Here is a 16,031-nt window from a genome sequence, read left to right as displayed (position 1 = left end):
CCGGTCTTTTCTCTTTTCAGAAGCTAATGGACCAGTGTGCATTTCTAGCATTTCCTCTTTTTCTGGGTTTTTAGTATTTGCAGTTTTTTATTTTTCTGGGATCTTAAAAACCATGGTCGAGTTCCCCTCCCTAGCTCAGGGTTCCGAGGCCAAATGTAGCATCCCAATTGACATCATCCAAGTCAGCCAAGCACCAAGGATTTAACCTGGGCCATTCTGGTTTGTATGGCTCAGTATTACAAGAAGCAATACATTTACCCATTAAGTCACTAGGGAAGCTCCAAAAACAAAATGACAGACTGTCAAGCAAAAAGTGTGCCATTATTTTTATACGAGTACAGTACACTGGACATTAGGCTCTGGATCAATATCAGAGCATGTTTTGACTTGCAACAAAACTACTGCTAGAGAAGGGTTTACCACATTCCCCGAGAAGTGCCCACGGTCACCCCATAACTTTTCATTACAATTCAAGTGCGGATAAAACTTGCTTTTTCACAAAGTAAATTGTAGGCAGATTTCTGAGAAGTGCAAAGACAATAGGATGGTAGGGGATTTTAACTACTCAAACAGTGACTGGGATAAAATCAGTGTTAAAGGTATAGAGGGCGCAGAATTCTTAAAATGCATTCAGCAGAACTTTTTTAGCCAGTACGTAGCAAGCCCAACAAGAGAGGTGCGGGGGGGGGGGGGGGCTCTGCACTTAGTTTTAGGGAATGAAGCTGGGCAGGTGGCAAGGGTATCAGTGGGAGAGCATTTTGGTGGTAGTGATCATAATTCAGTTAGATTTAGCGTAGTTTTGGAAAAGGACAAAGATAGACCAGGTGGAAAAATTTTCAATTGGGGATTTTCAATCACATCTAAGCCGAGATGTGATTTAGCAAAAGTTGACTAGAAATAGCTACTTGAAGCTAAATCAGTATCAGAGCTGTGGGAGACATTCAAGGAGTAGATAGTGAGAGTTCAGAGCAAATATGTTCCCACAAAGAAAAATGTTAGGACTCCCAAATCTAGAGCCCCCTGGATGTCAAAGGGGCATACAGGGTAGAATAAGACAAAAATGGGAAGCTTAAGCAGAAGCAGCATGCTATGGACAGGGCTAAGCGATCCCACAATCAACGGGTCAGATCAAAGCTCTGCAGTCCGGCCACATCCAGTCGTGAATGGTGGTGGAGCATTAAACAACTAACAGGAGGAGGCGGCTCCATGAATATTCCCATCCTCAATGATAGTGGAGTCCAGCACTTGAGTGCAAAAGACAAGGCTGAAGCATTTGCAACCATCTTCAGCCAGAAGTGCCAAATGGATGATCCATATCGGCCTCCTCCCAAGGTCCCCACCATCACAGAAGTCAGTCTTCAGCCAATTCGATTCACTCCACGTGATATCATGAAATGGCTGAGCAGTGTCGATACAGCAAAGGCTATGGGCCCCGACAACATCCCGGCTGTCGTGCTCAAGACTTGTGCTCGAGAATTTGCCATGCCTCTAGCCAAGCTGTTCCAGTACAGCTACAACACTGACATCTATCTCACAAAGTGGAAAGCTGCCCAGGTATGTACTGTCCACAAAAAAGACAAATCCAATCCGGCCAATTACCGCCCCATCAGTCTACTCTCAATCATCAGCGAAGTGATAGAAGGTGTCATCGACAGTGCTATCAAGCGGCACTTACTCACCAATAACCGGCTCATTGATGCCCAGTTTGGGTTCAGCCAAGACCACTCGGCTCCTGACATCATTACAGCCTTGGTCCAAACATGGACAAAGGAGCTGAATTCCAGAGGTGAGGTGAGAGTGACTGCCCTTGACATCAAGGCAGCATTTGGCCGAGTGCGGCATCAAGGAGCCCTAGTAAAACTGAAGTCAATGGGAATCGGGGGGAAATCTCTCCACTGGCTGAAATCATACCTAGCACAAAGGAAGATGGTTGTGGTGGTTGGAGGTCAATCATCACAGCCCCAGGACATTGCTGCACAAGTTCCTCAGGGCAGTGTCCTAGGCCCAACCATCTTCAGCTGCTTCATCAATGACCTTCCCTCTAACATAAGGTCAGAAGTGGGGATGTTCGCTGATGACTGCAGTGTTCAGTGCCATTCCCAACTCCTCAGATAATGAAGCAGTCCATGCCCGCAAGACCTGGACAACGTTCAGGCTTGGGCTTATAAATGGCAGGTAACATCTGCGCCACACAAGTGCCGGGCAATGGCTATCTCCAACAAGTGAGAATCTAACCACCGCCCCTTGACATTCAATGGGATTACCATCGCTGAATCCCCCACCATCATCATCCTGGGAGTCACCATTGACCAGAAACTGAACTGGACTTGTCACAAATACTGTGGCAACAACAGATCAGAGGCTAGGTATTCTGCGGCGAGTGTCTCACCTCCTGACTCCACAAAGCCTTTCCACCATCTACAAGGCACAAGTAAGGAGTGTGATGGCATACTCTCCACTTGCCTGGATGAGTGCAGCTCCAACAACACTCCAGAAGCTCGACACCATCCAGGACAAAGCAGCCCGCTTGATTGGCACCCTTATCCACCACCTTACATATTCACTCCCTCCACCACCAGCATACCATGGCTGCAGTGTGCATCATCTACAAGATGCACTGCAGCAACTTGCCAAGACTTCTTCGGCAGCACCTCCCAAACCCGTGACCTCTTCCACCTAGAAGGACAAGGGCAGCAAGCGCATAGGAACACCACCATCTCCAAGTTCCCCTCCAAGTCACACACCATCCTAACTTGAAAATACATTGCTGATAATTCATCGTCACTGTCAAAATCCTGGAACTCCCTTTCTAACAGCACTGTGGGAGTACCTTCATCAAACGGACTGCAGCGGTTCAAGGTGGCGGCTCACCACCACCTTCTCAAGGGCAATTAAGGATGGGCAATAAATGCTGGCCTTGCCAGCTATGCCCACATCCCATAAACAAATAAAAAAAAATACTGAGCGCTAAATATTAGAGAAAACCTAGAGGTGTATAGGAAATGCAGGGGTGAAATTCGGAAAGCAAAGGGCATAAAAAAATTGGCAAGTAAAATCAAGGAAAACCCAAAAGATTTTTATATAAATACATAAAGAACAAGAGGATAATGAAAGAGAAAGTAGGGCCTATTAGAGACCAAAAAGGTAACCGGTGTGTGGAGGCGGAAGATGTGGCTATGGTTCTTAATGAATACTTTGCATCTGTCTTCACAAAAGAGAGGGACGATGCAGACATTGCAGTTAGAGGAGTGTGAAATATTAGATGAGATAAAACAAAGTGAGAGAGGAAATATTAAGGGGTTCAGCATCCTTGAAAGTAGATCAAATCAGCAGATGACATGTATCCCAGGCTGTGAAGAGAAGCAAGTGAGGAAATAGCGGAGGCTCTGACCATTATTTTCAAATCATCTCCGGCTACAGGTGCCAGAGGACTGCTAATGTTATACCTTTGTTTAAAAAGGGAGAAAAGGATAGACCAAGTAATTACAGACCAGTCAGCCTAACCTCAGTGGTGGGAAAATTATTGGGAAAAAATTCTGAGGGATAGTACATCTCATAATTTAGAAAGGCATGGATTAATCAAGGACAGTCAGCATGGATTTGTTAAGGGAAGGTTGTGTCTGATTAACTTGATTGAATTTTTTGGGGAGTTAACAAGGAGGGACTATGGGGGTAATGCGTTTGATGTGGATTTTAGCAAGGCTTTTGACAAGGTCCCACATGGCACAACTGGTCAGAAAAGTAAAAGCTCATGGGATCCAGGGAACGTGGCAAGATGGATCCAAAATTAGCTCAGTGGCAGGAAGCAAAGGGTAATGGTCAATGAGTATTTTTGTGACTGGAAGGCTGTTTCCAGTGGGGTTTTGCAGGGCTCAGTACTAGGTCCCTTGCTTTTTGTAGTATATATCAATGATTTAGACTTCAATGTAGGGTGCATGATTAAGAAGTTTGCAGATGATACAAAAATTGGCCGTGTGGTTGAGTGAGGAAGAAAGCTGTAGACTGCAGGAAGATATCAATGGACTGGTCAGGTGGGCAGAAAAGTGGCAAATGGAATTCAATCCAGAGAAGTGCAAGGTAATGCATTTGGGGAGGGCCAACAAGGCAATGGAATACACAATAAATGGTAGGATACGGAGAAGTGTAGAGGAACAGAGGGACCTTAGCGTGCATGTCCACAGATCCCTGAAGGTAGCAGGACAGGTAGATAAGATGGTTAAGATGGCATACGAGATACTTTCCTTTATTAGCCGAGGCATAGAATAAGAGCAGGGAAGTTGTGCTTGAACTGTATAAAACACTAGTTAGGCCACAGCTAGAGCAGTGTGTACAGTTCTGGTCACCACATTACAGGAAAGATGTGATTGCACTAGAGACGGTACAAAGGAGATTCACGAGGAGGTTGCCAGAACTGGAGAATTTTAGCTACGAGGAAAGATTGGATAGGCTTGGATTATTTTGAAGAAGTCACTGGTGGGAGTAGTCTATAGACCCTCTAACAGTAACTACACTGTAGGACAGAGTATAAATCAAGAAATAATGGGGGCTTGTAAGAAAGGTACTGCAATAATCATGGGTGATTTTAATCTTCATATAGATTGGACAAATCAAATTGGCAAGGGTAGCCTTGAGGACGAGTTCACAGAATGTATTTGGGATGGCTTCTTAGAACAATACGTTGTGGAACCAACCAGGGAGCAGGCTATTTTAGATCTGGTAATGTGTAATGAGACAGGATTAATTAATGATCTCATTGTAAAGGATCCTCTAGGGAAGAGTGATCATAGCATGATTGAATTTGAAATTCAGTTTGAGGGTGAGAAACTTGTGTCTGAAACTAGTGTCCTAAACTTAAATAAAGGCAAGTACAAAGGTATGAAGACAGAGTTGGCTAAAGTGGACTGGGAAAATAGATTGAAGGGTAAGACGGTAGATAAGCAGTGGCAGATATTTAAGGAGATATTTCATAACTCTCAGCAAAGGTTTATTCCAGTGAGAAAGACTGTACAAGAAGGATGAACCATCCGGGATTAACTAAGAAAATTAAGGATGGTATCAAATTGAAGGAAAAGGCATACAATGTTGCAAAGATTAGTGGTAGGCCAGAGGATTGGGAATTTTTTAGAAACCAGCAAAGGATGACTGAAAAATAATAAAGAGGGAGAACATAGATTATGAGCCATGGTATGGAGATGCCGGTGTTGGACTGGGGTGGACAAATGTAAGAAGTCACACAACACCAGGTTATAGTCCAACAGTTTTATTTGAAATCTGTTGGACTATAACCTGGTGTTGTGTGACTTCATAGATTGAGAGTAAACTAGCTAAAAATATAAAAAGACAGTAAGAGCTTCTACAGGCATATAAAAAGGAAGAGAGTAGCTAAAGTAAACATTGATTCCTTAGAGGATGAGACTGGGGAATTAATAATGGGAAACAAGGAAATGGCAGAGATTTTGAACAAATATTTTGTATCAGTCGTCACGGTAGAAGACACTAAAAGCAATTCAATAATAATTGATAATCAAGAGGCTATAGGGAGGGAGGGAGGAACTTAAAACAATCACTATCACTAGAGAAAAAATACTAGCCAAATTAATGGGACTAAAGTCCCCCGAACCTGATGGACTGCATCCTAGGGTTTTAAAAGAAGTGGCTGCAGAGATAGTGGATGCGTTGGTTGTAATCTACCAAAATTCCCTGGATTCTGGAGAGGTCCCAGCAGATTGGAAAACCGCAAATGTAACTCCCCTATTCAAAAAAGAAGCGAGACAGAAAGCAGGAAACTATAGGCCAGTTAGTCTAACATCTGTCATTGGGAAAATGCTGGAATCCATTATTGAGGAAGTAATAGCAGGATATTTAGAAAATCATAATACAATCAAGCAGAGTCAACATGGTTTTATGAAAGGGAAATAGTATTTGACAAATTTACTAGAGTTCTTTGAGGATGTAATGAGCAGGGTGGATAAAGGGGAACCAGTAGATGTAGTGTATTTGGATTTCCAGAAGGCATTCGATAAGGTGCCGCATAAAAGGTTACTGCACAAGGTAAGAGCTCATGGTGTTAGGGATAATATATTAGACTGGATAGAGGATTGGCTAACTGACAGAAAACAGAGAGTCGGAATAAATGGGTCATTTTCAGGTTGGCAAACTGTAACTAGTGGGGTGTCACAGGGATCAGTGCTGGGGCCTCAACTATTTACAATCTATATTAATGATTGGATGAAGCGACCGAGTGTACTGTTACCAAATTTGCTGCCGATAGAAAGATAGGTGAGAAAGCAAGTTGTGAGGAGTACAAAGAGTCTGCACAGGGATATATAGATAGGTTAAGTGAGTAGGCAAAAATTTGGCAGATGGAGTATAATGTGGGAAAATGTGACGTTATCCACTTTGGTAGGAAGAATAAAAAAGGAAAATATTATTTAAATGGAGAAACTACAGAATGCTGGGGTACAAAGGGATTTGGGTGTCCTCGTACATGAAACACAAAAAGTTAACATGCAGGTACAGCAAGTAATTAGGAAGGCAAATGGAATATTGGCCTTTATTGCAAGGGGGATGGAGTATAAAAATAGGGAAGTCTTGCTACAACTGTACAGGGCGTTGGCGAGACCAAATCTGGATTACTGCGTACAGTTTTGGTCTCCTTATTTAAGGATCATTAGGTTGATTCCTGAGTTGAAGGGGTTGTCTTATGAGGAAAGGTTGAGCAGGTTGGGCCTATACCCATTGGAGTTTAGAAGGAAAGGTGATCTTATTGAAACATACAAGATTCTGAGGGGGCTCGACAGGGTAGATGTAGAGAGGATGTTTCCCCTTGTGGGGGAATCTGAAACTAGGGGACATAGTTTCAGACGTCCAATCCCTCTACACTTCCATCCCACACCAGGATGGCCCGAGGGCGCTCCGCTTCTTCCTTGGAGAGCCCAACCAGTCCCCATCCACCACCACCCTCCTTCGCTTGGCTGAACTTGTTCTCGCATTGAACAACTTCTCCTTTGACTCCACTCACTTCCTCCAAATTAAAGGTGTTGTTATGGGAACCCGCATGGGTCCCAGCTATGCCTGCCTTTTCGTGGGATATGTGGAACATTCTTTGTTCCAGTCCTACTCAGGTCCCCACCCTCACCATTTTTTCCGGTACATTGATGACTGTATTGGTGCGGTTTCCTGCTCTCGCCTTGAACTAGAAAATTTCATTCACTTTGCTTCCAATTTCCACCCTTCCCTCACCTTCACATGGTCCATCTCCGACTCTTCCCTTCCCTTCCTCGACTTCTCGGTCTCCATCTCTTGACAAACATTCACTATAAGCTGACCGACTTCCACAGCTACCTGGGCTACAGCTCCTCCCACCCTGCTTTCTATAAGGACTCTACGCCATTCTCCCAGTTTCTCCGTCTCCGCCACATCTGCTCTGACGATGCCACCTTCCATATTAGTGCTTCCGACATGTCTTCCTTTTTTCTCAACCGAGGATTCCCCTCTACTGTGGTTGACACGGCCCTTGACCGGTGTCCGTTCTATTTCCCACACTTCTACTCTCACCCCTTCCCCTCCCTCCCGGAACCACGATGTCCTTACCTTTCACCCCACCAGTGATGGGGAGGATCATCCTCCGCCATTTCCGCCACCTCCAGCGTGATCCCACCACCAAACACATCTTCCCCATACCTCCCCTTTCAGCATTCTGAAGGGACCACTCTCTCCGTGACACCCTGGTCCACTCCTATCACCCCCAACACCCCATCCCCTTCGCCCGGCACCTTCCCGTGCAAGCGCAGGAGATGCAACACATGCCCTTTTACCTCGTCCCTTCCCACTGTCCAGGGCCCCAAACACTCCTTCCAGTTGAAACAGCGATTTACTTGTACTTCTTGCAATTTAGTATACTGTATTCACTGCTCACGATGCGGTCTCCTCTATACTGGGGAGACCAAATGCAGATTGGGTGACCTATTTGTGGAACACCTCCGTTCAGTCCGTAAGGGTGACCCCGAGCTTCCGGTCGCCTGTCACTTTAATTCTCCGCTCCACTCCTACTCAGACCTCACCGTCCTTGGCCTCTTGCATTGTTCCAATTAAGCTCAACGTAATCTTTCGATTAGGCACTTTACAGCCTTCTGGACTCAACATAGAGTTCAACAATTTCAGGCCATAATCTCTACCCCATCTTCCTTTCTCTCTCACATGGCAGCTGTCAATCATTCAGCCATTGCCATTTACACTTCATCTAGAGCCATCTTTTGTTTCTTAACTTGTCCCATTACCACCTCTTTTTGCCTTGCATCATCATCCCTTTTGTCTCTTACTCTCTCCTGCCTTCCATCCTATCACAGACCTTCCCTTTTGTTCTTTCCTCTCCTCCCCCCTTTCCCTGCCCCTACACTTGCTTAAAAACCTGTTCCATCTCTATCCTTTTCCAGTTCTGACGAAGGCTCATCGACCTGAAACGTTAACTCTGTTTCTCTCTCCACAGATGCTGCCTGACCTGCTGAGTATTTCCAGCATTTTCTGTTTTTATGGCATAGTTTCAGAATAAGGGGTCGCCCAATTAAAACAGAGATAAGAAGGAATTTCTTCTGAGGGTCATCAATCTTTGGAATTCCCTACCCCAGAGAGCTGTGGAGCCCGAGTCAGTGAATATATTCAAGGCGGAGAAAGACAGATTTTTAAAAAACAGGGGAATTAAGGGTTATGGGGAGCGGGCAGGAAAGTGGAGTTGAAGCCAAGGTCAGATCAGTCATTATCTTATTGAATGGTGGAGCAGGCTCGAGGGGCCAAATGGCCGACTCCTGCTCCTATTTATGTTCTTATGTTTTCTTTGGAACAGAGGAGGCCGAGGCCAGACTTGATTGAGGAGTATAAAATTATGAGGGGCCTAGATACAGTGGGTAGGAAGGACCCGTTTCCCTTAGCAGAGAGGTCAATAACCAGGGAACATAGATTTAAAGTAATTGGTAGAAGGATGAGAGGGGAGTTGAGGAGAACTTTTTTCACCCAGATGGTGGTGGGGGTCTGAAACTCAGTACCTGAAAGGGTGGTAGAGGCAGTAAGCCCTCATCACAGTACTTGGATATGCACTTGAAGTGCTGTAACCTACAAGGCTACAGACCAAGAGCTGGAAAGTGGATTTAGGCTGGATAGCTCTTCAGTCGGCACAGACACGATGGGCCAAATGGCCTCCTTCTGTGCTGTAAATTTCGATGATGCATACCAATAAAACATTAAGAAAGCCTCATTTTCAAGGACACCGTCTCATTTGATTCCAAGTCCAACCTCAGTTGAGAGGGAAGAATAGACTGCCAACTGCTTTTTAACAAATGTCACTACTACTGTTCCTTGATCAACAAACCCAACGAGTATCCTGAAGCAACACTAGAAGGCATCTTTCCCCCTTTCACCAAGATGAGCCAGCTGAGATTGCCAAAAACCTCCTTTAGATATATTTATTGAGTTTCAGATTAAGATCTCCCACTTGGGAGTCAAACATTCTAGCACTACAGTTATTGGGTTAGAAATAAAAACAGAAAATGCTGGAAATACTCAGGTCAGGCAACAGCTGTGGAGAGAGAAACAGAGTTATCATTTCAGGTTGATGACATTTCATCAGAAACTGATAAAAGTTAGAGATATAACAGGTTTTAAGCAAATGCAGAGGCAGGGAAAGGGGGGAGGGGAGGAACAAAAAAAAAGGAAAGGTCTGTGATAGGGTGGAAGGCAGGAATGATTAAAAGACAAAAGGGATGATGGTGTGAGGCAAGAGGAGATGGTAATGGGACAAGTAAAGGAACAAAAGATGGGTCTAGAACAACAACGTTATATAGCGCCTTTAACGTTGTAAAGCGTTCCAAGGCGTTTGAGAAGAGATGCAAATGGGAATAGCAGAATCATCAATTGCTGCCATTCGAAAAACTGGGAGCAGAAGTTACGATCCGAAATTGCTGAACTCAATGTTGAGTCCGGAAGGCTGTAAAGTGCCGAGTTGAAAGCTGAGGTGCTGTTCCTCGAGCTTACGTTGAGCTTTATTGGAACAGTGTCGGAAGTCGAAGACAGAGAAGTCAGAGTGGGAGGGGGTCACGCTTGCTCCGCAAAACGGTCACCCAATCTGCGTTCGGTTGTACCAATGTAGAGGAGACCGCATCGTGAGCAGCGAATACAGTCTAATAAATTGTAAGAAGTACAAGTAAATCGCTGTTTCACCTGGAAGGAGGGTTTGGAGCCCTGGACAGTGGGAAGGGAGGAGGTAAAAGGGCAGGTGTTGCATCTCCTGCGCTTGCATGGGAAGGTGCCGTGGGAAGGGGAGGGGGTGTTGGAGGTTACTGAGGAGTGGACCAGGGTGTCGCAGAGGGAACAGTCCCTATAGAATGCTGAAAGGGGCGGGATGGGGATGTGTTTGGTGGTGGGATCACCCTGGAGGTGGCGGAAAAGGATGCGTTGAATGAGAAGGCTGGTGGGGTGGAAGACGAGGACAAGGGGAAACTTATCGTGCTTCTGGGAGGGAGGGGAAGAGGTGAGGGCAAAAGTGCAGGAAATGAAACAGACACGGTCGAGGTTCCTCTCAAGAATGGTCGAGGAAAATGGAAGACATATCAGAAGCACTGGTGTGGAAGATGGCATTGTCAGAACAGATACGACGGAGACAGAGAAACTGGGAGAATGGAATAGAGTCCTTACGGCAAGCAGTGTGGGAGGAAGTGTAGTCAAGGTAGCTGTGGTCAGTAGGCTTATAGTGAATATTGGTCAATAGCCTATCCCTAGAAACAGAGACGTCGAGGAAAGGATGAGTCAGAGTCAGCAATGGACCATGTGAAGACGAGGGAAGGTTAGTTTCTCTTCAACAGTTTTAAAAAGAAAACCCTCAATCAAAATGAAAATTAGTACAGAGCAATTTGGATTGAAAACTGTAATGTAGATTAAATCTCCAAAGTGAAAGGTAACGTTTCTAAGCAAATAGTAAACTGGTACTTTGAGGTTTATACTGGAGTAGAAAATTACAATAATCACATTCAAAAGGCCAGTAAAAATTTAAAAAAGATTTTTTTTTTTTAAAAACCAAACATAACTGCTTTGCATTTTTGTTCTACAGATGAGATCATTTTTTAACAAAAAGCAACAAAGATAGTAAATACAGTTTCCACACTGCAATTTTTGCATAATTTTTATATTGCTTACCTGACAGATTCGAGAGATTCCATATTCTCCACTTTTCCAAAAGTAAGAAAAGTGTCCATAACCTGTTTGGAACAGGTATGCTGCCACTAGAACGCGAACATGCATGTACACAGGTAAAAACTAAAAATGAAAAGTTTGATATTAGATTACAATTTTCATGTCAATGCTAGATAGAATTCAAAATATTACACAAATATTTAACAGCGAAGATTAAGAACACCTGTGAATAATTAACACAAAATTAAATAAACTTTCAATCCAAACAGTCTTCACACTTTCTTCAAGCATATATCTAGAATGCAGAAGAACTGACACTTACGGTACTTGCTCCGGATATATGGTATATCAGTATAATTAGCTGCATCCAACCCTTCCATTCATCTGTCTGCTCTCTGTTCAACATAGTGGTCTATTAAGAACAAGAATAAACTGTTCATAAACATGCATATTCAGTTAATTTATCAATTCCCATCTGCCATTAACCAGGAGCAGAAGCTCCTCTGGCCTACAAAAGTCAAAGTCCAAAAGTATTGCTTCGGCCAGTCAAGAATTGACCAATACTTGAATCTCCTTCCAGTCACTCCCCCCACCCCCCCCAATAGCTTACTAGCCTACTTGCTTACAGTTGTGTGCAAGAGCAACCCAACGTGATTTGCTCAGTATTTTTTCTTCTTGCCTATCCCTAATCTGCACCTATCTTTGACAGCAAAGTATTCACAGATAGGAACCTGGATTTACCAGTACATTGCGTCACCATAAGAATTTGCAACTCAAAAGAAAAGATGACAGCAGCCCCTTCAACAGCAATAACTGCTGTAACTTAGTGGATTTTAGGCTTCAAGACAAACAACAAATGAATTAACCTAAGACTTTCTTTAACTTAATATATAGCTCAAATTATGGATCCAAGCAATTATTTTACAAAGGGAAACCGATTCCAAAACTAATTCTATGATCACATTCCACAAATTGAAAAAGTAACCATTCAGGACTGAATGTTTTCATATTTTATACAATATAGCTGCAAGGTTCAGATTATATAAAGTAGCATTAGGGGACTGTATAAATGAATAAACTTGCTTTAAAATAACCCACAAAAGTCAGTTATATCTTTAGTTTTGATGCCAAAATGTTGCTGCTCTCAGTAAATAAGTGTACTGCAATATAACAGTACTGCATGGATGAAAAAAATACCTCTTTTGTGTTATCATTGTAGAAAACTCCCAGCACAATAATATACACCAGTGGTATGAAGAATGTGGAATGCGTGTAATATTTCTGCTCTTTCATGAACAAATCAGCTCTGTCACAGAGATAGAAATAGCCCATGATCAGGCCTAATTTAGAGAGGGACAACAGTAGTTTTTCAGGATTGGAAAGTGATGCTGTAGCAGGTTTTTTCTCTTCTCCACTCTCGACATCAGTACTGGGCTTACTTTTCCGCCAACTATGACAAAAGTAAGTCACAACTATGCAGCCAATTATGCAAATACTGAAAAAGCAGCCAGTCAATTTCTGAATTAGAGAAAGAGGAGACCGGGGAAGGCAGCATGAACCATCAATGGGCTTCACAATCCTGTTGCAGTAGGAATTCATGAGAATCATAGCATTCTGTAAAAGAAAGAATAAGGATTGATTTTTCATCTTTCAACATTTTACAGGAGATTCTTCAATGTTCAATACATTGCAATTCAAAAATACTCCACAATAGGTATTCATTTCATACAGCATGAATACAATGCTTCTACATATGAAATGTCAAATTAGTTTATGAAATAAACATTACCCAGTGATACTGCAATTTGTTAAAAATACCCAACAAAACAACCAATTCATATATTTATTTTTTGAGAACAGTGTTACACTTAACTGTTCACCAGATATTTTCCTTGTGTCCAGCATCGAGTCACTCCTGTAAGTGATCCCTTGCTCCCTATGAATTGCATTGTGACATTTTACTTCATCAGGTGACATAGTGCTCCTTGGAATCCAGAAATCCTTGCTACTACAATTAGCAAACTGAATTGTCACAAGCGCTTTCCTTCTACTCATTTTCAGATAACAGAAGAATAATTAATATCAGACCTTGCCACTGGGGATGTAAATTACAAATCGGGTTCATTAACAGTAAAAAAAAGTGAATATCAGTACAGCAGATTTCATGTGATTATAAAACCTTTAACTTGCACCTCCTAAAAAGCCTGAATATAAAGCTAACTATCCTAATATACTGAAACTGGATCAGCATCTGTAATGGAAACCGATACAGGAGCATCTTTAGCTCTATCTAGATGAGACCAGAAGAACTGAAAAGCTGCAGCAAGCTGTTGAAATATAACTTTCTGCCCAAGTCACATAATAAATGCCAAACACAAAATCAATTGCATGCGTTAGCAAGCTTTTTATCTGAAACTGATTTTATTCCTAAAAACAAATGTGTGCCAAGGGGTTTATACCTGTTTTACAATCAAAATGTATTAACATATGAAAAGTTAAATGAGCAGAATTTTAACCCCAGGAGAGGGGCGGGGGTTAAGCTCTTAAAAATCTGAAACCCGATCCAGACGAATTTCCTTCTGGTTTAACCGGGGCTGGGTAGGGAGCGGGCGAGTAAACTGCTCTCGAGAGGCAGGTCAGTAATCCCGCAGCTGAAGGGAGACAAGAACTGCTGGATCCAGCAGGCAAGTGCTTTTCCAGCACTGCTTGTGAGCCAGGAGGAGCAGAAGTGCTTCTCCCTGGCCCCAAGCTAACCTTCCATGAATAGCCATCTCCAACCACCAGCCCCACCACCAGGATCTCTGACCCCCAATCCTATGAGCTCCCGCCACACCCCCCCTGACCCAGCCCCCACAAAGTTTCCCTCCCTCCCTTCTCGCTGGTCCCTGGCTGCGGCCTTGTAGCGCAGGCCGTCCCACCCGACAGTCAACCGGTCTCTTAATCTGAAGGGCTGCCGACCAAAGGAGAAAAAAATTTCAAATGTGGTCCTGCCGTTAAATTCAGCAGGACTTCCGCATTCTCCAATTTCCGAGCCACTACAAATCCCCCCTCCCCAACTCCCTCCCCGCAAATATTGGGGCCAACGTCTCTGAACTGTTCTTCCACAATGGCAATTTCCACCTACTCATTAGGGAATTTGGATTCTGTTCCCAGCCCACAGAAACCAAGCTTGCAGCAAAACAAATTTAGTGACCAGCGACACTTACATATACAAAAAAGTGAGACTTTATGATTTGAGATGTGACAGAACTTTCTAACATCTCAAAAGTTTTTACTGTCCTCCACGGAATTAAAAAGTATTTAAGTCTTAGTTTTGAAGGTTAAACAATCCACATCAGTGCTAATGATACATTTCAGAAGGTTTTTTTTAAGATTAAGATGCTCCCAGAGGGTTACAAGGTTGCTTTAGTGGCTGGAACCTACCCATGAAACAGCAGATATAAGCCCTTTGCACATAACTTAACACTAATTGAGGAATCTTGTACAGGGATCAAAAGCATACAGTATGGAAAATGAACAGCATCCAGAGCAACAAAGGAGTGCTCCTCCCAGATCTTGTATAGTGTCCCTCTAACCAATAAGTAACATCACATTGAATACGGAGCACCTTTGCTCACAGCTTCTTTTCCATCTGGGTGGTTGACTACCACTTTTATTTCAAAAGAGGATGACATTTTGGACAGTTTCCTGTAACTTTTTATTTATAAAAATTAAACATCTATTCCAGCACCAGAAATCTAAACTGTTGTACCTACTTAGTCTGCTCTACCTACATCTGCATTTATCTAGTTATATTACACTTACAAAATTGAGGCCAACTGGGCAACAGATTCTGTGTAGTCCTATACAAACAAAATACACACCTCATATTTGTTCATTAGTTACCAGACAATGTGGAAAACTGCCCAGGTATGTCCTGTCCACAAAAAGCAGGACAAATCCAATCCGGCCAATTACTGCCCCATCAGTCTACTTTCAACCATCAGCAAAGTGATGGAAGGTGTTGTTGACTGTGCTATCAAGAGGTACTTACTCACCAATAACCTGCTCACTGATGTTGTTTGGGTTCAGCCAGGACCACTCGGCTCCCGACCTCATTACAGCCTTGGTCCAAACATGGACAAAGGAACTGAATTCCAGAGACGAGGCGAGAGTGACTGCCCTTGACATCAAGGCAGCATTTGGCAGAGTGTGGCATCACAGAGCCCTAGTAAAATTGAAGTCAATGGGAATCAGGGGAAAAACTCTCCACTGGCTGGAGTCATACCTAGCACAAAGGAAGATGGTGGTTGTTGTTGTTGTTGGAAGTCAATCATCTCAGCCACAGGACATCACTGCAGGAGTTCCTCAGGGCAATGTCCCAAGCCCGAAGTTCGAAGTCAACATGGATTTACAAAAGGTAAATCGTGCTTGACTAATCCACTGGAATTTTTTTGACGATGTAACTGGTAAAATAGATAAGGGAGAACGAGTGGATGTGGTGTATTTGGACTTTCAAAAGACTTTCGATAAGGTCCCGCATAAGAGATTAGCATGTAAAGTTAAGGCATATGAGATTGGGGGCAAGGTATTGACTTGGATAGCGAACTGGTTGGCAGGCAGAAAGCAAAGAGTTGGAATAAATGGCTCTTTTTCCCCCGAGTGGCAGGCAGTGACTAGTGGGGTACCGCAGGGATCGGTCCTTGGACCCCAGCTATTCACAATATATATCAATGATCTGGACGAGGGAACTAGATGTAATATCTCCAAGTTTGCAGACGACACAAAGCTGGGTGGGCGTGTGTGCTGTGAGGAGGGTGCCGAGAAACTCCAGTCTGATTTGGACATGTTGGGTGATTGGGCAGAAGCAT

At 43.4% G+C, this 16,031-nt stretch overlaps 1 protein-coding gene across 3 annotated transcripts in view; it reads right to left on the bottom strand.

Moving 5' to 3' along the window:
* The window catches only part of casd1 (CAS1 domain sialic acid O acetyltransferase 1), a 125,722-nt gene that overhangs the window by 25,854 nt on the left and 83,837 nt on the right, over positions 1–16,031 (bottom strand). For 2 of the 3 annotated variants that reach the window (XM_085988295.1, XM_085988297.1), the window contains exons 9-11: positions 12,379–12,795; positions 11,504–11,593; positions 11,185–11,304 (exon numbers count right to left, since the gene is read on the bottom strand). In XM_085988295.1, the coding sequence (XP_085844421.1) occupies positions 11,185–11,304; positions 11,504–11,593; positions 12,379–12,795 (627 nt within the window). The remainder of the gene's footprint in view (positions 1–11,184; positions 11,305–11,503; positions 11,594–12,378; positions 12,796–16,031) is intronic. The other variant, XM_085988298.1, reaches the window with a different exon arrangement.

This window comes from Somniosus microcephalus, chromosome 5 (genome assembly GCF_052327205.1).
Source record: "Somniosus microcephalus isolate GS21.2 chromosome 5, FLI_Smic_1.0, whole genome shotgun sequence".
Lineage (NCBI taxonomy): Eukaryota > Metazoa > Chordata > Chondrichthyes > Squaliformes > Somniosidae > Somniosus > Somniosus microcephalus.
Note: the sequence above shows the minus strand (reverse complement) of the source record. Positions and strands in the feature narration are given on the sequence as shown.